This window comes from Cyrtonyx montezumae, unplaced genomic scaffold, assembly GCF_038088225.1.
Source record: "Cyrtonyx montezumae isolate F1298 unplaced genomic scaffold, pur_monq_1.0 scaffold_6, whole genome shotgun sequence".
NCBI classification, from domain to species: Eukaryota; Metazoa; Chordata; class Aves; order Galliformes; family Odontophoridae; genus Cyrtonyx; species Cyrtonyx montezumae.
The window spans coordinates 8,302,998-8,326,814 of NW_027072067.1; the positions used below are offsets into that span (position 1 = coordinate 8,302,998).

At 42.8% G+C, this 23,817-nt stretch overlaps 3 protein-coding genes across 8 annotated transcripts in view; 1 reads left to right on the forward strand and 2 right to left on the reverse strand.

The window, feature by feature from the left end:
• The window catches only part of RAB43 (RAB43, member RAS oncogene family), a 258,462-nt gene that overhangs the window by 30,215 nt on the left and 204,430 nt on the right, over nucleotides 1-23,817 (forward strand). The gene's annotated exons all lie outside the window — the stretch shown is intronic.
• On the reverse strand, nucleotides 2,047-10,995 carry ISY1 (ISY1 splicing factor homolog). Its single transcript, XM_065749341.1, has 10 exons — nucleotides 10,955-10,995; nucleotides 10,129-10,180; nucleotides 8,821-8,886; nucleotides 8,044-8,086; nucleotides 7,773-7,885; nucleotides 6,963-7,080; nucleotides 6,315-6,437; nucleotides 4,650-4,756; nucleotides 3,508-3,594; nucleotides 2,047-2,297 (listed from the first exon to the last, which is right to left on the reverse strand). Coding segments are annotated over exons 1-10 (819 nt in total). The 5' UTR covers nucleotides 10,957-10,995; the 3' UTR covers nucleotides 2,047-2,189.
• On the reverse strand, nucleotides 12,125-22,429 carry CNBP (CCHC-type zinc finger nucleic acid binding protein). Of its 5 annotated transcripts, none has more exons than XM_065749663.1 (5): nucleotides 22,307-22,429; nucleotides 14,217-14,336; nucleotides 13,840-13,935; nucleotides 13,457-13,658; nucleotides 12,125-13,186 (listed from the first exon to the last, which is right to left on the reverse strand). In XM_065749663.1, exons 2-5 carry the CDS (start codon nucleotides 14,317-14,319, stop codon nucleotides 13,069-13,071), a joined length of 519 nt encoding a protein of 172 aa, XP_065605735.1. In that variant the 5' UTR covers nucleotides 14,320-14,336; nucleotides 22,307-22,429; the 3' UTR covers nucleotides 12,125-13,068. The 5 variants fall into 5 exon arrangements, with proteins under 5 accessions (XP_065605735.1, XP_065605734.1, XP_065605737.1 ...); XM_065749662.1 differs by lacking the exon at nucleotides 22,307-22,429 and adding an exon at nucleotides 20,933-21,099; XM_065749665.1 differs by lacking the exon at nucleotides 22,307-22,429 and adding an exon at nucleotides 20,933-21,098 and having other exon boundaries at nucleotides 13,840-13,932.

Consider the following 23,817-nt stretch of genomic DNA (forward strand, 5'->3'; position numbering starts at 1 on the left):
GGCCCCGCCCCGGGACCGCCCCGACACCGGGGGAGGGGGGACGACGCATTTCTTCAACGCCGGTGACGCGTTCTAGCGCTGTGGGAACCAACGCCTTTTGAAAACCAGATAAGCACATCGCATCCACACGCGGGCACCGCGGTACCTCGGACGCGAGACCGGCATGGACGGCGGCCCTTCCGGAGACCGGACTTCAGCACGAGGAGCCAAGCGCGGAGAGCCAGGCGGCCAGGGGCCGCCTCCAACCCGCACCGCCGAGCGGTGGCACGAATGAAACACAGCGTGCATTTCTGAAACGCAACAGCAGCGCGGTCGGACAGAGGTCACCGCCGAGGAACAACCGCTCCACCGTTCGTTGGCTCAGAAGTGCCATAAACACAGCACTCCGCATCCAGTGCTGCAGAGAGCACTTGGCACCCCGGGGTCGGGCAGCTTGCACTGCACTCCGTACTGCGGTTTTATACATTCCATTTCTGCACTGGTCAGTGAAGCATTTGCTCAGCAAATGGTAGAGCATTAGTAAGCATTTGCTCAGCAAATCTACAGCAAGTCTTGCATTTCTGTTGCAAGCACTCTTCCACTAGAAGAAAAAGTCATCATTCTGAGCAAAAAGGTACAGGCTACCAGAAGCACGGTTGCAAAGGGCTGCTTACCAACAGGCTTTAACTGCCTTTCTAGCAAGCCAAGTTCCAGTTTGTGTTTTACTTTATATTTGTTCCACTTTTTGTCATACTGTGGTTTGCTGACCAACTCCTGAAGCACAGTAAGGACTTCACAGATCGCCTGCCAACTCAGTGAGCCCCAGGAACTGGGTGGCTTAGTGCTGGGCAACACAGCCTTGAGCTTTCACACCATGAACAACCCGCAGGTGAAGTACACTACTCGGATGCAGTACTGCCAGCCCGGGGCCTGCACGAACACCCAACCTGGGAGGAGCCTGTTCTTTCATCTTTGGTGGCCAGACATTGCAGGGAAGAAACCCAGGGAAAAAAAGTTCCACTGCAATACAAATAGCCTGCAGATAAAGCACATTAACTACTATAAAAACGAGACTGGAAACCACTCAGGAGGCAGCAGCAAAAAACAAAGAACAGCATCAGAAAGATGTGTGCAACTCAGAGCACACCAAATTAGTCACAAACATACCAGTTTGCTGCTTTGTTACAATAGAGCTAAATTAGAAATAGAAATTAAAAGCAAATAGAAGCTCCACAGTCCCTGTCAGGGTTAGCTGTTAGATACTGTATTCCAAAGATGGCATTTCTAGTCTTTGGCTGTACAATTTGAAGTCCCATTCATTCAGACCACACAACAATGCTGGTCAGTGCTAAGCAGGCCCTCTGCTGTGCTCTGCCTCTTACCACAGTGCACAGGCTGCCAGCAGCAGGGGATGCGTAACTTCAAATCACTGCATGTCTGTTTCTGATCCCACTCTTTCACTGTGATTAAGAAAAGAGCATCATCTTTTAAACTAGAATGAAAAAAAGACATTGGTCTGTACAAAAAATTTTACTAAAAATATTTGAGCAGTGTATTGCAAAGATGCAAGTATTTACAATAGCTGCTGAAATATCCAGAACTCAATCAACTCACACAAACATGGCTATAAACCATAAACATGGCAACAAATTTTGACATATTACATGCTGTACAAAGAAGCAAATCAACTTCAGAGCCAATCATAAGATGCTCATCAAGTTATTTCAAAACAGGTTCTATGCTATTCTGGTAAACTACCTGGGCAACAAAGAGGAAGCTAATTCTGGATTCAGGTCAGCTAAAATCAACATGAGAACAACATGTACTCTTACAGACAGGACACAGAATGGCACAACCATCAGTCAGATTTCTCTCATGGCTTATAAGTCACTTGCTTGACTTGCTGCTCTATCTGTAAGATGCACCACAGCACACAGCATTTCACAAAGTGAAAGGACAAAACACTGTTTACTGAAGATGCAGAGATCAAGTTAATCCAGGCTTGATCTTTTCTCAGCACCACAGTGGAAGTCACTGTAGCAGATAAAATAAAAAGTGTGTTTTTCCTTCTGGAGAAAACACTGTAACTTAATGACAACTTACTCTTTACATTCACAGGGACTTTCAGAGCTTATATTTGTTGCTGCCAGAATACATGAAACTGTTGCTTTATGATAGGCTACAGAACAACAGAACATACTAGCACAACCTTATAATCCTAGAAGTCTTTTTGCTTCTTCACTCTGTGCCATCAGGGTCTCACTAGCATACTTCTGAAGAAGCTCCATCTTCTTTCTCCGTACAAGAGCTTCCTCAATCTGCAAATATAAAACATGAAGACATTTAGCTTAACTGAGATGCTAAACCTAGAATGCCCAGCTGTTAAGGAAGAAATGCAAAAGAGGCAGTGACAGAGCCTCATACTTGTATAAAATCAGTGGAACAGAGATGAATCAGGAATATCTTCTTTAATATTCAAATGTTCACGGAAGTTAAAAGAAGCCACACAAGGGATGAATTTTATTTCAGATCCCTGACCCTCCCTTTTCTAACAAGCAAGTTAACTGCAATTGTAACTCAGAATCCAGAATGCAAAATCCCACAGGCATATGGCATGAACAATCTGAAGGTAAAGGATCATGATATGACTTCACTGCAGAATACAGCATTGTAATCTAACAAGATGACAGCAGGTGAGAAAACACAACCTGAGTGACATAAAGGCATACCTACCAACAGATACTTAATTCCAGAACATTTTTGACTGAGCCATATATCAAGCTAACTGTCACGGTTAATGCAATATATAACCTACAGCTATTTCCAAACTGTCAATTCAAGGTTGTGCCACCAAAATCATTTCAGGTGAGTGAGAGTAAACTCTGCAATTTAGAGCTAATTGATCTAATCATTTTTTTCTATTTAATATCAGCAGAAAAACATAATACAGAGTTAACAGGAAACCACGGTTATTCTGATCATAACTGATTAATAATTGATCATAACTGACCAGGACTGAGTGCACCCCTCAGAAAGTTTGCTATCAACACCAAGTTGAGTGGTGTGTGAGAATGCTGCAAGAATAAGATGCCATCCAGAGGCTTGAAAGGCCTGAGGTAGGCCTATGCAAAGCAAACGACACTAAATGCAAGGTCCTGCATGTGAGTTGGGGCAGTCTCAAACACAAATACAGACTGGATGATGAGGGGAGTGAGAGTAGTCCTGTAGAGAAGGACATGGGTATTGGTGGACAGAAAACTGACCATCAGTTGGCAACATATTCTTGCAGCCCAAAAAACCACCCGTATCTGGGCTGCCCTCAGAATTTTACCATTCTGTAATATGTTTGAGTGTGCTGCAGCGTTTTGTAATATTTACGACACTTTTGGAAACCCTCTGATGAAGATGGCTACAGCACTGGCACCTTATTTCTGGCCAATTTCATAGAATTTGCAAGAGCACTAAACAGCTACAGAATACAATCACAGAAGGAGCACATCTCTGCAGTTCAATTTTCTGATGTCTTACCTCCTGTTGAGATGGCACTGGAACATGTGCAATAAATTTCTGTTGGCCTTCTTCACCTTCCTTTTCTTTGCCTCCTTCCTCATCAGACTGAAAAAAATTAAGCCACATCAAGTTTGTTTTCTAAAAAAGTCAAACAGTTCTGCCAGAAGGAGCCAAACAGAACATGAATGGTGATACACAAATGCAGGATGGAGGTGGACAGGAGTGAACAATAACAGAACATGAGGAGCATCTTGTGCTCTTTTACATTTTTAGGACTGCTGCTTTTGTTCTTCATACAGTTTTTTTCTCTGTGGAAGTAACATGAACATAAAGCCACCATCCTCCCCTTTCCCACATGTCTCTGGCTGCCACAGCAAAGTTGTAAACAAAAGAAGAGCCAAGCAATCAAGAAAAAAGTGTCTCAAAGATAACATACTATTTCCCTGTATAACTGCACTGTCTCATTCACACACCTGTGAGCTGGGCTTATGAATCGTGGTATAATACAAACAACACCAGAAACTGAAGGAATGACCAGCTTTAACTTACAGACTAACATTTTTATTCTAGTGACAAATTCACTTGGGTATGAACTGAGATAAAGCAACTGTTTCTCATACCCCTTTCACAAATCTCAGGGAGCATTATGAATGCTCTTTATTACCTTTGGGTGAAGGGAAAATAAAGAAGCAAAACCATGTCACAGCAATGATTGCATCATCAGCAAAAGGCTGTATCAGAATTCAAGTATGAAGACTCTGGTTATAGAATGACTTTGCTATGCAGTGACAGAGTGAAATTTACTGCACACAAAGCTGCTTGTATTATTACTGGGGTAGATCATACTTAGAAGCATAACTCAACATTGCTGTGTTAACTTTACAAATACCAGCTGTCCAGGCAATGACAGTTAATCACAACAAGGTCTGAGCTAACTTCTTGCTGTTTCTCATTCCAGCAAAACACCTTTCTCAGCCACCAGCTTTCATCACTCTCTAAACTTAGACCAAACGTACTCATCTATTACTAAGCAGGGACAATTAAATAGGAAGCTAGGCAGAACTCAGCAGCAGCAGAAAGATTTCCAGCAAAATAACTCTTCTTTGAAGGAGGGAGTGTAGAAGACAAAAAATAGTAACATCCCCTTCACCATCACGTACCTCATCATCAACGGCATAGATATTTTCTTCCTCCTCCTCTTCCTCATCACCTCTTGCAAGTCTTGCCTCTCTCTCCATTTTCCATTTTTCCACTGCTTCTGCTATAACTGTAAAGCAAAGGAAAATGGCAAATGTATCTGAGAGTAACTTAAAGCAGCATGGTCCAGCTGTGGCCTGTTTCCTCCACAGAAGTCCTTCAACAACTGCAGCTAGAGTTCCTTTGATTTGTCTCCCATTCCCAAAGTTTTTTCAACAGACTTAAACTTCCCACTTAAATCCTCTGCATCAGTAACACAACTTTTACTGTAATTCTTGATGTTAGTGTTGTCTGAGCAAAACAAAGTGTAAGGAATTATTATGCTGTAACAGTGTTAATTTGGGAGATGCTTTAGAGTCCAAGTGTCATGAAAAAAAACAACTGACCTGAACAGAAAATCAGGGTCATGTGGCCATGCTAAGTGACTCAGCTCTATAGCACATCAGTGCCTACAGGAATACTGGTAACCGAGTAGTTAATTAATTATGAGTGACCACCCAGATAATTCATTTCCTTTTCATCCCATAATGCATTTCTCTTATTTTGTATCATGATTCAAACTCTAACCTGTTCCTAGCTAGGATCTGTTAGGATGCTCTATCTTCACTATGAAAAAAGCTTCTAAGAACTCTAATACAAGTTTTACTAATACAAGTTAAAAAAAAAAAAAAAGCTTCATTGGTGACATCACAAGTGCTTAAGAATCCTAGGGAGGTGCAAGATTAATGCAACTAGGCAGTAGAAAGGCCTACGGCTACAGAAGTCAGGAGCCATGTCCTTTGGTTCCCAGAGTAAATGTTATAACATTCTCCATAAGAAAACAAAATCTAAATCACATTACTGTGTTCTGTGTGGTTTTTATAACAGAAAAACTATATAGGTTTTTTTCAGTACTTTAACTCTTCTGATCACACAGTGAAAGTCACAAGAACTCAGACAGTATGTAACCCTAAGTAGGCAATGTGTATTAATAAACACCATAGAAGACACACATTCCTTGCAACATGAGCCTAAAGATAACTTCAAGGTTACATTAGCCACATTAACTCAAGACTATTAATTTTTTTTCCCTTCTTCCTTCATTTTCATATACTGGTTCTGCTAAAATCCCTAGCCTTATTATTTGAAGAGGCACAATTAAAATCAAATATTTTCTTAAATAGCTACATTCTTACATAATTCCTAAATGAAGATCCATACAAATTTCCTTAAATAACTGTATGAATGTAGATGGATCACCTCTACTGTCTGCCATTAGCAGGATATGCAAGATGAACAAGCAGGACAGCTGGGAGTGCTGCAACACAAAGCTTCCCTTCCTATGGTCCCAACTGTCCACAAGCCAACTACTGTTCACCTGGGTTAAGGTTCCAAAATATGGTGCAGGACATTGATAAGTGGAGCATTTCTTTTATTCACTCTTTCTCTCCGTCCTATAAATCCAAGCAATAAGGCACAATCCCAAACAGATGATACTAGAAGACCTTGCCATTGAAAAGGGCAGTGTATAACAAGAGGATGACCACACCAAGAGCCACTAGGTATTGACTACAGTTACAACCTCAATTTATATGCATCTTATTTTGAGTAAAATTCAATGATTATGTTGGATGTCAAATCTCACATACCCTTCTTCTCATGTTCCTGTTCCAGGGGCTCTAGAATACCATCATCTTCATCCCTGTAACCATAGTATTCTGCATCAATGGATTTCATCAGTTCTGCTCGAGTTTTCCGGGGTGGCGGGAGAGCTGGAAGAACACATCCATCATTCTAATAAAGTCAATCCTGAGAGTTTACAGTACATTTCTGGCTCTTACCAAACTCAAAGCAACTACAGCTACCTCACTAAGCTAATAACCAATGGATTATTGGAACTGCAGACAGTATCAGGAGCACTCGTATTTTATTCTGTCCTGCAAAAAAAAACGTGTTTGAATGCAAGACTGATACTTTTTATCACATACTTCCCAGTCTCTGGCAACTCTTTTTATTTTTTTTCCCCTCTCCTATCCTGCAGTCCCTGCAGTGAGCAAGACCACTATACAAAATGAACAAGAAAACCTCCTAAACTCCTGCAGAAAATGTAGTACCTCCCATATTTGTTTTTTGCAGATGGCAAATGAGAGTCAATCCAGCAGGCCTGCCAAGCAATTCTCACTCATTTTCTGACAGGATATGCACTTTCTACCATCTTCCATGTACTACAGTAGATATTTTGCTCGAGAGCTACTACTACACAGATTCATACTCAGGAAGAGTTTATATTTACTTACGCTCCTTCTCAAAAAGTTCTCTAACTCCTGGTAAATCCTTTGCAGCTCCAAAGTATTTGTATCCCCTGTTTCCTGGAACTTCTTTCCCTTCATGATCTAACATTCTTGGTCCAATTCTCTGAAAAATAAAGTTAGTTGTTTTGTTTTATTCCCCTTCCATCTTATATTAAGATGCCCAGGAAGCAGGAAATAAGATAAAGGACTGCAAAAATAGATGTGCTTATTAGTTCAAACCACCCTACAAGTAAAATGTCCTCATAGCTCATTTTTATATACCATCTACTTTTACTAGAAATCACACAGTTAAAATGACAATGTAAACTGCAAAGGGCTCATACGTGATCTACCCTGGCAAAGTATCCAAAGCTCTTTTACTTTCTGTGCCAGTACATTTTGCTATCCCACAAATAAGTACCACTACATCTGACAGTAAACACATATTTGTTGCTTTGGTAAGTGAGAGTCTCATTATTTTGTTTTTAGCAGAAACAAGGTGACCCAAGTTAAAACTTTTTTACATACTAATGAGGTACAGAACAGAAAAAACAATGCTTACTGATGGGTAAAATCAGACCATTGCTGTGAACTCTCAACAGAACGGTAAGACCACTTAAATTAGTGTGCCAAGTGGAAAGTCAGATTTGTTCATCATAGAAAGAAGCATGCCAGATCACACCAGGAAAAATATTCAGCGACTGAACTAAATTCCTCTCTAGTAAACACTGGACAAATAATGAACATTGAACAGATTTTTATTATTAGTCACTTGTAAGCAGAAGAACCACACAGTACAAAATAATCTACACTTACTGCGTAATCAGGACCTCCTAGCTCTCTTATTCTGACTTCCCAGTGCCCTTTTTCCCTCAGAAGTTTGTTTATTTCATCATTCAGGTCTCGAATTCTGAATTCACCTAATCCAGCTATTAGAAGGAAAAGAGACAATAAATTAAGCAGCTTACAAGAAGCTCCAGAATTAATCCAACTCTAAGCATATAGAGCATATCTTCATGAAGAATACCATTACTTTTACTCTGCTTAGGACTACAGATGCAAAAATTTTATTAGAAAAAAATCTTACCATTTTGAATCTGTGCCACTTTCTTGGAAATCTCCCCAATGATCTAGTTAAACAAGAACACAGAAGTGAATTTCTTCATAAAGAAAAAAAAACCACAAAAAAAACCTAACTCCAATCAACAAGAAAACCTAGAAAGATCCTTCTAAAAGTTGTTTTGCTCCAGGAAGCAGAACTGAGCCTAACCATTTCAAATACCAACATTTTATTCACACAAGTCTAGTACCTTAGATGTTTAAAATACATGGAATTATTTTACAGCAGTAATCATATTAAATTCCTAATAAATATTTCCATCAACTGCACCTTTGACTTTTCAGGCAAAGAAGGGCAGAGAGGACTGTCTGACAGGTCAGTCAACCTAACCACAGCTCCCAAAGTTATGTAACATACCTCTCAGAAGAAGCTCCCAAACAGGTGAAAGACCCAAGTGGTGACTAGGAGCAGCTAATACAGGATTTATCAACAGTAAGAATGTCCAACCAACCTTCATTAAGAAGGTATTCAATCACCTGCACAAGGGCCCAGAAAGAGCTGTGAAATCCCAATCCCGTAATATATTAAAAGCTCAACTGGATATGGTCCTAGGCAGCTCAAATGTGGCTGGACCAGCTCTGAACAAATGTGTTGAATAATAACATATTCCAGTGTAAAGCAGTCTGTGATTTAACTGCCAGGATACTCAAGAAGTCTGAAACACTTAGCATTTCTGTTTCAGCCAGCCTGTTTACAAAAGTACTATCAGCTATAGAAACAGAAAGATCTATAGCTTCACATTACCTGTCGTCTCCATTTCTCAGCTTTTGGCAATTCATTGCACTCTGATGCAAGGAAAGGTCTTCGTTCCTATTTGATAAAAAGCCACATCCAGCAAAACTTTAATCTAGCAATAGGTTCACAGCACTTTATCCAAACATTACCATTCAATTAGACACAAACCGTGCTAACAGCCTCCACTACCTTCTGCTCCCAGCAATTTTTTTAAGTGTAAAAAAAAGCTATTTACAGACCCAACCAATTAAACCATCAAGAATATTACAATACACTTAATTTAATGCTATTCAAAACAAAGCTTGTCATCTGTTTTGTTTATCACCCCACAATACCGTTCTACAAAAACAATCCATTTAAGACATCTGCAATTCACACTATTTAATATACAACCATCTAAATAAAACTCACTGTTTTCCAAGCAGCTATTAACTACAGGCCTTTCTTTTTCAATTGCTACCATCTGACTGCTGTACCTTTTCTCCAAGATGACTTAATTTTACTGTCTCCCCACTGTCATTCATCCAAAACATCATTTTCCTAACCATCACAATCCACTGACTTGCATGCACAAGGTACTATTTCACCTTTCTCCCCGGACTGTGTGCGCAACTTTTTTGTTCCTTTCCCTACAATACTTCCACAAGTTTACCCTTTAACATCAGGCAGTTATCTACAGCTGCAGACACTGCATGCTGGCTTAGAAACATGCCAATGTTGTGTCACATAATACCCTTAAGTTCAGAACCATCTTGAAGTTCTGTTTCAAGATTATTATTATACCAACAAATGGGAAGATTATGAGGAGGACTTTTTAACCTTTTCTAGGAAAATATACAAGCAAATCCTCTCATTACGATCAGTCAAAATAAATGTATGTACATCAATTTCTATAAGAAGCTGCAGAAGATAGATCTCAAAAAAAAAAAAGTTTTTGCCCAGCACACTGCTTCCAGTTAGTGCTGCTACAGTTCTTTAAACTACTTGGTATCTTCCAAAATATTATCTAAAACTTTAAACAATGTTCAATCTTTCCCCCCCATCAGCCCAGCCAGCGTACCTCTCCAACATATACATACACAAGCTTCTAATCAGGTTATTTAAGAAAATTCTATTTACCATTTCATTTTGGTCACTGTGAAATTCAGTTCCTGCTTAGTCCACTTTCCAGATACATTTAACTCCTACACAGTATCTGTGTAAAGCATACAGACTCTCTGGAAGCTGTCATACAGGTATTTACAGGGCAAGGCCTGCATGCCACTCTTGATCAGAGCTAACAAAGCTGTAAGGCTTTTTGTTTGTTTTACATCATACCTTAACTTTTCCTTCTTCAAGCTGAGCTTGACGAAACCTTGCCAAGGCTGTCCTAAAAATTAAAAACAAAACAGGAAAGGAAGAGAATTTCCTTCTACACATCTACACTCCAACAGTAGCAAGCTCTGCTGTGGACTTTTGTTACAGACTTAACTGCAGTTTGTAGAAAACCAAGGCTTAAACATGCATTTACTAGCTCTTCTCAGCAGCAACTTCTTTAACTCTAAAATCTCTATGGTGAATTTGCTCGATAAACACAAACTCTAGCAATAAACAAATTCATTTTTCTATTCATTGTATTTCAGCACGTTATATTTCAACAGGAAAGGGTGTTAAGAAGTTATAAGCATAAAATTCACTTAGCATGAAAGGTAAACAAAACAAAAAATTCAAGAGGAAAAAGGCTTCAATAAGGAGTGCAGCAATCTGTGGCCAAGTTTATTGGCATCTGCATTCTGAGTCTCACAGCTGAGCAGAGACTACCCAGGCTCCATTTATTTAATACACGGTTATATTTGTTTATAAGACACGCAGTAGTTATGTTTAAAAGCACAAAACAAGTGACAGCGCAATCAGCACCTTTCCTTTAACTACATGACTGTACTCGGCACCCGGGCCGATTCTGCGAGCTCCACCTACTGTCAGCGAGCAGAGCTGCTGCCACAATGCGGCACCGCACCACTGGTTCGGCACCACTGGTTCGGTGCCGCCACAGCAGCGTTCGCGCTGAAAAGCGCTGTCAGGCCGGCAGTGCCTCGGCTCAGGCCTCGCATGGCAGCGCGCGTACCGGGGCCCCGCCCCAGCCGGCATCCCCAGCCGTACTCACATGGCCTTCTCCGCGTTCCGAGCCTGTAAGAGAAAACGGACGCGTTATTCCATACGACGCCCCGCAGGCGCCCCACACTTCCCATCCTCCCCACACACAAAACAAAGGACAAGAAGGGCGCCGCGGCCGCGCGCTCACCATGGCTGCAGCCGCTCCGCCGCCGCCTCAGGAAGGACCCGGAAGAAGACGCACCGCTACCCGGAAGCGGAACCAGGGCTGAACGCACGCGCGTCTCAGCGAGTTTCATGGCGGCAAAGGTCTCCGCTCCGCGCCCCCCTCTAGTACGCATGCGCACCCCACCGCCATTACGCACGCGCATCCCTGCACGGGCTGTGCTGCCGCTCAGCGGCCCGTACCGGCATGACATTAGCGCAGCTTCCGTACAGAACTGCGCGGGAAGGGGGTAGTAAAGCCCAGGAAGTCTGAGAAAAGCTTTTCTTCCACCCACTGAGCCCTTTGTCAGAAACGCGGGTGGGGTTGCAGGCATTTTACGCACTGCACTGAAAACCTCCTGCACCGCAAGTGCTGTTTACCACGGATTAAGGACATCTCATGCAGCATTCCTTACTCATGGTGTGACCCACAGCTTCTAAACACCCACACAGGAGCTCACACAGTGCTTACCAGCTCAACACCAGCACTCCTGCTGCCAGCTGCCTCCCGACGCCGGGCAGCAGTGCCGCGCCCACCAGCGGGGCACACCTGGAGGCTCCAGGATCTCCTGTACACTCCCAAGGCACTCAGCAGGAAAAGGCAGCCGCACGACTGCAGCCCTCAGCACCTCCTGCAGCTGCCTTCCAGTGACACTGAGCACTCAGCCATTGTGCCCGCATTCACACCACGTGCACACACTGCACGCAGTTCCAGCTCAAGTGTCACTTCATAACGAGTTACTCCACAGAACAAAGTATGGAAGCAGTACGTACTTCTCAGCCTTTTAAAACATTCGTGTGCTGACGTGCAAAGACCAAAGTACTGCCGCCAGTTCCTTCAACAACATCAGAATGGAAGAAACACTTTATCCTCATCAGCAAATTAACAAACCCCAGCCCTCCTGAGAGCATGGAATCCACACACAGAACACAGCCTGCAACGACGACTGCATATCTCCATTAACAGAAACTACAGGACAGAAACTCAGACAGAACAAAAGAGAAGTCCAAACTAAGCTTTTTACACCTCCACATACCCCTTTTTAATATGTTATTTTGCACCGTGTACATGAAAACCAAAAATAAACAAAGAATTTTAGCCAAACTCCCCTTCCTCCTCCAGCTTTATTGATAGTTTAAAATTACATTTTCTATGTTCTAGGACTTCAATTGCTTTTACCATCTTACTTTAAAAACTGATTACAAGCAAATGAAACTCAGTTGTCTAAGTGATATAGTATACAAAAATAACATCTGGATTTCTGTGAAAATGCATTTATTTGCAACTCCTGAATAGCTCCAAATTGTATATGCTATGAGCATTGATGTCTGGGTTTCAGATTTACTTTGAAGTATTTATTCAAAAGCTTCCCATTACGTTCTGTTTCTCCAACGTGGACATTCACTGACTGAATTACTGTTATTTAAGTTTATTCCCGATTTCTCTCTCTCTCATGGCCATCAACAGGCATGTGCATCTTGTTCATTTACTCCCACTCAGCTATATGCTCTAGGTAGGGCCTGATACAGATATTACTTGGTGTTAACAGCTACTGAGGTCAGACAATCCAAGGCCATTGTAATAAAATTAAAGTTATGAGGAAGTTCAGACACTTCCAGAATTTCTTTTCTCCTGCATAGGATCACTTCCATGTAACCCAGAGAGGGTTTGCTGGTCTGACTCAACTCTTCCCACTCATCAATCCCTATTCACCAGTGGCACGGAAAGGGGGTTCTTTAACAAAGCATTATACATAACACCTCTACCAAACTAAACATAAACATTTTTGTAGTTAAATGCAGAAAGTTGATTTTTCCACCCCTTTCCTCCTTTTACACGGCAAGTAAAGCTCACTGGCCTGGGAGTAGCCTCTATCTGCCAACCTTTGGCCAGTGAAGAGGATTCAGAGAAAAATAATACAACCATCAATCAGAAAAAGGAGGGGCGACAAAGGAAAATAATTAGGCTGTAGCTTCAATTGTGCATTCCCGTGCAAGGTGCCCTGACTCGCCGCAGCGATAGCAGTTGACTTCACTGGTCTTGCTGCAGTTGATGGCTACATGGCCAGTCTCACCACACCTGAGAAGGGGGATAAAAAAAACAATTTTAATCAAACCATCCATTAGTTGCACAGAACAGCAATCCTACTCTGTCAAGTGCATTAACTACTGAGGCTGCTGCACACTCGAAGACTTCTGCTTCAGTGCTCGAAGACATGAAGACTGACATGAAGCCATTTTTGAAAGTATGCTACCTTCAAGGTTTGAAGTTTAATTTCCTCATCAAAGTAAGACTAGATCTATCACTCTGGGTACAGTGTGCAGTGTACAGTGTTCTCTCAGATCTTACCTATAGCATTTCACTTTGGTGCAGTCTTTTTGAATGTGTCCAAATTCTCCACAAGAGTAGCATTTCTGCTCGTCTGCATGGTCACAGTCACGAGCCAGGTGGCCAGGTTTGCCACAGTTGTAGCAGCACTGCTCTCTCTCCCTCTTCGGCTCCTTGCAGTCCTTCGCAATATGGCCACCTCTACCGCAGTTATAGCAGGCTTCCACAATAAGAAAAACATACCAAACAAGACTATAAAACCTTGGTTAAGTGAAGGGTAGCATGCTTTTAATGAAGGACCCCTATCTGTTCCAGCTAGTTACGATGAGCATACAGCATCCTTCTCTTCAACTACAGGCCTCTGTCCATATAACTGAAGAGTGAGAATATTTATTGATACTTACCATCCTCCTGAAGATCACAGTCCTTGGCAAGATGACCAGACTCACCACAGCGGTAACAGATGTCCGGGAGAGATGAAGACATGAACTGGAAGCCTGCTTGATATGAGTAACAAGAGAAAAAAGGCTTAAGAATGTTCTTAACTTCATCTCTAAGAGTTAAATCAAGGACTCTGACAGTTCAACTGCTGACAAACTAGATTCAGTCTCAAAAGCCTTTGGGAAAACAAAAAAACCCCACAGAACTCAGAGTCAAGAACTAGTTAATTAAAAAAATCAGTATTACTTCTTGACAAACCAAAAGCTGTTTTACACACTACTCAAAATGGCCAGCAGGAGATCTTGCTGTACAAATGAACAGAAAACCCAGCATCACTTACCTCTGCCACGGCTTCTCATCCCACGGCCACGGCCAATCCCAGTTGGGCACTCCCGGGCCCAATGGCCAGTGCGTCCGCACTTGAAGCATTCGTTGCTGCTCATGGTTCCAGATCACCTTCCTGAGGGAAAAAAAACAACAAAACACGCTTTTAGAACATTTTTCCTCAACCAAACATTAAAGTAAGAAACTTAAGGCATTTCATGACCTACTTAACATAGGGAATGAAAACGAAACAGAACTTAGTTGAATTTTCTCCTACAGTTATCTGTTCAGTAGTACTAAAGCCATGATAGGAGACGATCTCTATTCAGCTTTGCCTGGAGTAAGAGTTTTTAAACAGCTCAAAACCCACAGTTTATTAGACAACTTTTCCTTGAATCAGTTTTTGTAGCCAGTGCTCTTCTCTTTAAATTTTTACAATGCTTAGAAATGGGCAGAAGTGCATTTTCACTACTGCTTTAACTGCATTCTTGCTCTCTCTAGCAGCTGCCTCTTCCTTATCACTCAGTTAAGTTCCAAAGCCAGCTAATTCTAAATTATTTTTCTGATAGCTGTTACATTTCTCATGGGAACACATGATTGGCAGCTACTGCATTTGTTCTCTAGTTAAGCTAAATTCTAGAAGACCCCTGTAAGTATAAGCCATAATGCAGTTATATGGAAGACTACGGTTCTTCCACAACTGAAGTAACAGTTATACCTGATCTGAAAAAACACCATTTCTCACTTTATTTCAGTATATTAACTTACAGTTCAGGGTACATACTTCACTCTTCACTCCTCAGTTTACATGTAGGAAAATGTTTAAGACATCTGGCTCCCTACGAGACATCAGACACTGGCCAGATATCTACAAGGCTAACTTGGAAAACATCCTTAGAATGCTAGGGAAACATCAGATAGGCATGCCTGTCCATGACAGTATGAGCCACTTTTGTCCATATTGGGGAATGGAGGAAGGTGGTTCATTGAGTAAGAAAGTCAGACCGCCACAGACCACTGAGAAGCAGTTAGGATGGGGCAGGCTAAACAGATCACAAGTACTTCTACTTCTCCCCTAAAGTGTAAAACAATTAGACAAGATTACTACAACTAGAAGCAAAAGAACAAGTTAAATATTTAAGCAGAGACTCATTTAAGTTTATAGTACAGTGATTTAGAAATCAGCATATTAAGCTTTGCTTTCATGAAGTCTCAGATTGTCTGAATACTCCTTACTACCTCTCCCAATTCATTACTCTTAGCCTAATGGAAGTAGAATTATTAGCTGTAAGTTTGTTACCTTATCTGATCTCTGGACTTCTCCTGCAGTTTATCCATGTTATAGGATGTATTTTTAAAATCAAGTTTAATACCAGTACAGTAAAAATACTATCACTATGTTCCCACAGGGACACTTGAAAGTTAAAAACGAGAACTCAGTATTAAGACCAGAAATACCAATTTTTTTTCTTTTTATGTTTTAAACCCACAACAACACTATCCAGCATACCAAATCGCCAGGAACTCTAATACATAGTACCTTGAAGAAAGTCCCTATAGAAGCAGCAAGAACACATGATCTCAAGGAACTAGAACTAGCACTCCCAGCATTTAGATATACTATATCCATTTAAGACAGAAACGTGAATTTTTATTCAGTTATTTTTAAATGTACTCCAACATAGAATGGATTGGATTGGCCAGAAAGCCACAATACTCTCAAAACTGTTCCTTGCTCTTCAATCACCTTCTGTATAGTGACCACCTGTCTCCCGCCAGAGAAAGCAGGAAATTTTAAGACAAGAGGTGCAAATTCTCACATGCTACTTCTGTAAGCCCACACCTATCTTGCAGATGCTCTTCAAAATGAAATTCTGCAGTAAAAGGCGTGCAAACAGATGTCAACAATAAAACAACTGGTTGCATGAGTGCTTGACATACTATACTTTTTTTACATGTAAGCCAGTCTTTTCACATGCTAGCAGGTAATAACTTACTGCTTCACCTCAAAGTTTCAATCCTATTAGGACACCCGAAAGTGAAGAGCTCTCTCTTACGGTGGCAGCAGCTGCCACTCTGCCATTGTTTATACTTGTTTTCATAGCAACTATGTTGACACAGCAGAGAACACAAGCAAAGCCAGCAGGAGCTGGTCTCAGGCACCTCAACACTTAACTGCTTTTCATTTCAAGAGGGACAAGATGGAGCCTACAATTCGTATACCAAGACAAACTCCTCACCAGTTTGCAACTCTTGAAGGCACCACATTAAAACACTACACAACAGGAACTGGAATACCATTTTGTACTTTTTAAGAACAGTTTGAACTGAACTGGAATACATCTTTATGGATGGAAACAGCAACTCCCAGACAACCATTCAAACCATGCACTTGAGACTTCAGCATAAAAGGATGGGACTGAGTACCCCAGCAGTTACATGCCATTATCCAACATAACTAGACAGGCTGAAGTATAGGAAGAGAGATGTCTTATAGGTGAACTAGACCTCCTCTAGAAACACAGCAGAAGGCTTTCAAATAGAATATACCTTCCACCTAAGATCATCTCCTTTACAGTAACTATCACACCATAAGGTGCAAAAAGCACAGTACTCCAAAGGAATCTGAGAAGTACTTTTTCATCAGAACCTAACTTTTTAAATACTCAAAAAAAAAAACACCAACCCTCTTTTCCTCCGGTATTTAACGAAGTGACCAAGTAAGGTAAGGCAAACTGAATGAGAGATCCAGAGAAAGACAAGCAACAGCTTGCACAGCTTGAACAAGACAGAGATTCACTTCGCAACCTTACTCTTTTAAAGGCCTGCTTTCTTCCTTGAACTCCAACACCTCTAAAGGTTACAGCTGCCATAAACACAATTACGAAGCGTACTACTCCACCCTCAGATACTTCAAATGTACAAAAGAACTTAACAGTTTGCCTGGATTTCTCCTCACCATTATCTTAATGTTTAATGTTTGCTGTGTTCTTGATCTGAAACTGAAAGCAAGTTCACCCACTAGAAATGGATTTAACCATACTAGTTTTAATTTACCATGTTCTAAGAACCTCGATAAACTTGTTCAACATTATTAAATTCTTCTTAAAAAGTGTGCTTTCAGATTAAACCAGACACTTTTTATGAACAGTACCCAGAAAAGGCAGTTCAGAAGACAAGTCCTTAAACGGATACCCTCCAAGCACTTTGGACACCGCCTCATGATTCAGCTACTTACAAGACAGAAACTAACACCAGAAAACCATACCAGTTTAAGTTATCCTGTATTAGTCACTACTTCTTCATGGAGCCATCACAGACTAGCTCTCAGCAGTTCCTTTTACTTTTATCTAACAAGGCCACTTTCAATGAGCCTGCTGCACTAAGGCAATTTGCACAGGTTGTTTTCACTCAGTCACATCAATGATTTCTAAGTCAACTCGCCCCTCTAATTACATTCCAGAACTTTTTTCCCCCCTTTCACCTGACCAGTATCTAAACTGGAAAAATTAAGTGAAGAACTACAGGCTCATCTAGCTTAACTGAACCTAGTCAAATTCTGCAAGATACATCTGACGAGGCAGCGGCTCACTGAAATTCCAGAACTTCAAAGGGAACAAATAAAGTTGCCTCAAATAACACTTTCCTGCTAAGGAAAGAAGGCAGACGTTTACCACAACTCACTGTACAGACACCCTTAGCAGCAGTTTGAAACTGAAATAATAACCTTTCAACTACTCAGTGAATCCTATTTGCATGAGGCTTGTTTCTGATGACCACCCTACTACTGAAGTTGAAGAGCTGAGCAGCTCACAGGTCTAACCAAGAGCTACCACAGTGGTTTCCCACATCAGATTTGAGACTCTTCTGATTGCAGCTTTAGCTCCAAACTTCAATGTGATGAACCCTGGCACAACTGTCAAACTGCAACAGGGATCACGTTCTGCAGCTTTTCAGATACAACACTACAGAGGTGCTCTCCATCTCACATACACACTCAAATTTCCCAGTTTGAGTCAGCAGCCCAATTAGACCAGATAATGGAAAGAACTACCATTAAGTTCCTCTGTCATGTTCCTCTTTCTATGGCTACTACTTTCTCAGACAGCACCTAGTGGGCTGTAACAGATCAAAGTAAAACTAACTTGAGCTTCTCCGGTAATAAGGAAGCAGAATTTCCCACTAACCTAACCCCATTCCAATTAGGGAAACCAAGCACATTGCTGGCAATACTTCAGTTATCTGCAACCCCCCAAATTAAAATGACATGCTGAAGCTAGAATTTATCCAGACACTATCCTGAGAAATGCAACAGGTAGCAGAAGTTCCACCTTCTGATATTACCTTTTGCCACATTGAAAAAGACACTGCAGGTTTTGTCTTTTTTTTCTTCCCTCCCCAAACCCCACTTTCACATTACAGCAACAAAATAGCAATGTGTGAACCTATTAAGTGGAAAGATCAGGTCCACAGAACTAATGTCTACCACACCAAACACATGTTCCCCTTTGCCTAATTTAAGAAGCCCTCATGAAAACAATTCAACATATACTTACTTAAGTATTGCCAGTTAACATCTTCTCAGTCCTTTACATGCACTCCAAATCACATTTTGTAACATGAAAAACCAGGAGTACTGAATATTAACTCCTGTCCAGTACTCTAATGTCTCTTAGAAATGAATGAGTGGTCCTTTCAGTACAAGCATTGGTTTTATATAAGGGATGGACTAAAACAGGAAGTAAGATCATTACTGCTTGGGAGCAGCAGAAAACTGCTGCAAGGACTACATGTATTACTCAAGATTCCTCTAAATGCTAGCAGCTCCTTATAATTCAACAGCTTGATAACAGTTCAAGCTGAATGTAACAGAGACAATTATGTTCATTATACTTACCAAAAACTCCCTTTTATCTACAAGCATTAATTTTGATATGAATAGGAATTCACGCCTTCAAATGACAGATTAGAGAGAAACCACACAACCCTGTATACTTCAGACCTCTTAGGCAAACACTGTTAGAAACCATCCATTTCCACGCAGGCTGCTGGTGACCATCACCATACCATATTCAAACATGGTAAGTCAGCCAGAGCCCACCTGAAATGTTAAGAACTTTATCCAACAGGCAGCCCTCTGCTTTTCTGAAAGATTAAGAAATAGAAAGGAATGCTAACAAAGTCCTAGAATTTAGTTTCAATGGAGTAGTTAAAATTTTGCTCATTTAAAGTAATAACTACCTTCAGAGGGTTTTATTTCCCTAAGAAAATGTTTGGGAATTCCTGAACTCAAGACACATAGTAATACAGTGGGAACTCCTCAGTATATGCTTAGTTGAAATTCCCCACCTGTAACCTGAAGTCATGCTAGAGGATTTAGCAAAGCCTCAGCCTCCAGGTTTTATTATTACTAGGCAAAATATGAAATTAAGTAATAATGTGAAATTCTGGCCACCAAATAACAATACTCCCATTCTTGACGGAGGTAGCTTGAAACTTCAAGACAACCAGCAAAAGCAGAAAGCAGAGCTCTTCCTGCCCATCTGTACTAGTTAGCTGTACAGGTATGACACACAACTTACCAAATATGTTTATTTCCTCTTCCCATTTTAGTTGTTTCAAACTTAAGAGAAGTGAGCATTATCAGTAATGTGCAAACTTAACATTAACTGAATTAGTTAATGTGAAAATAAACAAGGGTAGGTTAGGCACAGCACTAACATGGCTCTTTTGGCACTCATTGACCCACTCCACTCAGGGGACTGGCACAGGATGGCCACGCTGTGCCGCTCTGTGCTGAAAAAGAAAACACGGAACAGGCAACCCTAATGCTTTGCAACATCCTAATTAAGTGCTGAAATTAAAGCAAAACTTACTATTACATTTAATAATTCCTTACGACCATTCTGGATATTGAATGAGTAACAGTGGTTACTTCAAAACTACGTCTGACAAGAACTTAAAGCAGGAAAAAAAAAAAGCAGCTCCACCGGTTGGTGCTCTGCCGATGTCACAGCCTGTTTTTCCTATCCATTTATAGGTCACACTTGGATGTGCAGCAGGGCACCGTCCGCGCCCGTGGTCGGAGACCCAGAATTGCAACACCTCGACCCTCAGCCTGCCGCGGCGCAGCACGTGGGGAGGCAGCCACGTGGTGCTGCGGGCCGAGGCCGCGCTACCTCCGCCAGCCTGCCCCGTGCGTCCCGGCGGAGCGGACTTCGGGAAAGATTTAAAAGAAGACAGAAATCGTTAAAAAAAGAAGCAGAAGCGGTTTTATTCCACCCACGTCCCGCCGGCCCCGGGGTTCACGTAACCCGCGCCTCCCCAGCTCCCGGCCCGCGCCGCCCGCCCTGCCCCCGCCACGCAGTGCCCCGGCCCAGAGCAGCAATGCGCGCCGCCGCCGGAAGGGCCGCGCCCGGCACTGAGACCGAGAGCAGCGGGGGACGGCCCCCACCCCACCGGGCCTCCCATCCTCAGAGCGGCGCGGGCTCCCAGCGCCTCCCGTAGCCTGCCACCGGAGCCTGACTCACCGCCGGAGCCGCGTTCGGGCCGCCCCGCGCCCTTCGAGCCCTCCCCCGGTGCCGCTCCCCACCCCTCCGCTCCAGGCCCGGTCGAGCGCGGCCGGCGCCACTTTCCCGCGCGCTAGGCCCAAGTGCGCCAGCGCCATCATCCCGCCGCCATCCCGCGCTCCCGGCCCGACGCGCGGCCCTCCCCTCCCCGCTCGGCGGTTACCTGCAGACTCCGGACCCCTCTGCGGCGGAAGCGCGCCCACGCGTCGCTAGGCCCCGCTGGCTGCCGGCCGTGCCCGCCGCTCCCGGCTCCCTTCTGGCTGCGCCACACGCGGCTTGCACACGGCCCCGCACACTCTCCACCAGGTCGCCCCGCCCGTCCCTACAACTCTGCACACGGCACGCAAGAGCACACCTCTCAGCCAATGAGCGCGAAAACTCTTTTCCGGATGGCCAATCGGAGCTGAGAATGCGGACGACCAATCATCGTCGCCAGAAGGCGGGAAGACTCGTCCCCCCTTCCCCCCTCCCCCTCCCGGCAGAGCCGCGCGCCGAGCTGCGGGTTGGGGGAGGTGGGGGCAGCGCCGGGCGCGCCGCTTTGGCGGAGGCTGCGAGCTGGCCGGAGCTCCCGGTGTGCCGCAGAACTGCGCAGTCCGGCTGCTGACGGGCGCTGCGACACCTCCCTGCCCCTCCCTGCCCCTCGCACCGTGACTCACCACCTAAGCAGCTCCGGTTTCCTCGGCGCGCCTCTCCCTTCCCCAGCGCGGAGGCAGCTTCGCGCCGCGCCGCTCGGTGATGCAGCAAAAAGCGGCGGCGGAGCCGCGCTGCGCCTCGGAGAGCGGCGCACCGCGCTTGGACGTCCCCGGCCCGACCTGCAAGCGGGATCGGCGGCTGAGCAGAACGGGGCCGGGGCGAAGCGGGCAGCGGCGGCCGCCATCTTGGCGGGCAGCGGGCGCGGGGCTGGCGGCGGAGCGAGGAAATGGTGGACGCGGCCGCCGAGCAGCGAGCGGCGGTTAGCGGAGCGGCGGCGCTTCCCGCGGTGCAGCCACGACCCGCGATGAGGAAGGACGATGAAAGAAAATAGTACATCCTCCACTTCTTCACGAGCTTATTCCTTTTTTTTCAGATTAGAACGTGGACAGGAGTCCGTGATTGTATGGTTCTATCTCAGGAATTTTAGATTGACGAAACAAATAAGTTTTCTAACTTCTTCCAGTGTTCTGCTGGTTGTACTTCTAGTACTGTTTGTGAGGCCAGGAAACCCCACTTAACGTTAGTAGTAATCTCAGACTTAATGTCATACAAAGTTTTCTGACTGATATCAGAGTCAGTAAATTTCCTTGAAATCAAAACTGCTTCATTTGGAGCCACTTCAAATCATGTAATGGACTCTCCCTGAGCTGACATAGGGAGCAACACTGAGTGAAAATGTTAACTGCTGGTGACAAAACAAATGATCATCCATTAATTAAGGGCATTGCCTCAGACACAACTCCAGTGATCTTATATTACATTTTACACTATTCTTCACCCTAATGAATGAAATCTTCCCCCAACAGATGAAGGTCTTCTAACAGCATTTGGTTTGTGTACTTACCCCAATAATTAATTTGGCTTGTTATATCTCAGTGAAGCTTGCAGTTCTTGTTTTGCAGGTTTCTCTTTCATATTTAGGCAAGGATAGTCTTGCAGTTCAAGTACAAAAGGGAGAAACATGTCAGCTGTTCCCTGGTGCAGTCAGTATTTCCTATAGGAAACAAGATAGACAGCAAAGAAGTTAGACTCAATTTTCTTAGGTACAAAGAAAAGTTTGTCATTTCAAGACTCCTCCATTGTGTTAGCTCAGTCCAAAAATTCAAACCTCAACAACTCGTGTGTAACAGTGTTCAAAGAAACTGAAGTACAGTCATATTTGTTGCTAAATCCACTATTTCTGCCATATAGCTTTCTTAACACAAGCAGTTCTTAGAAGTGTTGGATGAAGAGCCAAATCATTTTAAATCACTTCTTGACACCAATGCTCTTGCATTGTTTTCCTCCAAATAGTTGGACATGTTGGTGGAAAACTGTTTTTGTTGCTGAGCAATTGTCATTGCTTCTCAGCAAGTATTTTTATTTTTAAAATAAATATTACTTCATTTTGCACAAGGGATTTTTCAAAGCCAAAGATACCCAAAATAATCATTATGACTTGTAAGTATTCAACAGAGAAACATCTCCTGGAATGTGGCTCAGTTGAAAACAGTTTTTCAGCAGCAGTTTCAGAGCAAGTAGTAGCTGTCGCCTGATCCTTCTCCCACATCCCCAATCATTCATTTTTCATGACAGAAAGACAGAGCAGGAATAAACAGTCATATTTACACAGTTCTACCCCTGAATGTTTTGCTAGCCTCTGCAGAAAATATAGTTTCAGTGGTAGAAGAATAGCAAAGGGAGACAGTATTTGTTCTTAAAGACTGGTAAGTGACATTTTTTCTCTAACATCAGTCAATTCTTTGTGACGTTCTGTCTTACAGTGTCAGATACCTAAGAGAAGCATGTTTTACCTGGCATCCACAAAGACTCTGAAAAGAATAATGTATTGCTGAAAGAAACCAAGTGAGTCTTCAGTCCAACTCTGTATACTTATTTTTAAAAGCCATGGTCAACTGGCCATTGAAAGAGGTCTGATAAAACACCCTATTAAATCAGTTGTCATGCAAAGACGCACTCGACTCTGGTTAATACTTGTCCATATAAGTGGCAGTTCACTGAGCTTCAGTGGTAATCTACAAGAATTCTGCAATACAGAAAACAGTCTCCCAGATGAAGCAACAGTTATTAGGAAAGATCTGCCTGCTTCTTTATAAAATATTCATAATTCTACTCAGGCTTCATGGTTGAATTATTTCATAGTCTCATATACTATTATTTCATAGACTTCATAGATCTATTCATAGATCTATTCTAGACTTCATAGATCTATTCTAGACTTTAATAGATCTATTTTCTTGGAGAGTGCGTCAATTCTAAATTAGCTACATACAGTCTTCTGTAGTAAAATTATTCTAGTTGAAGAGAAGTAATCGTCCAACTGATTCAAAAAGCTTACTTCAATTTATTATTAGT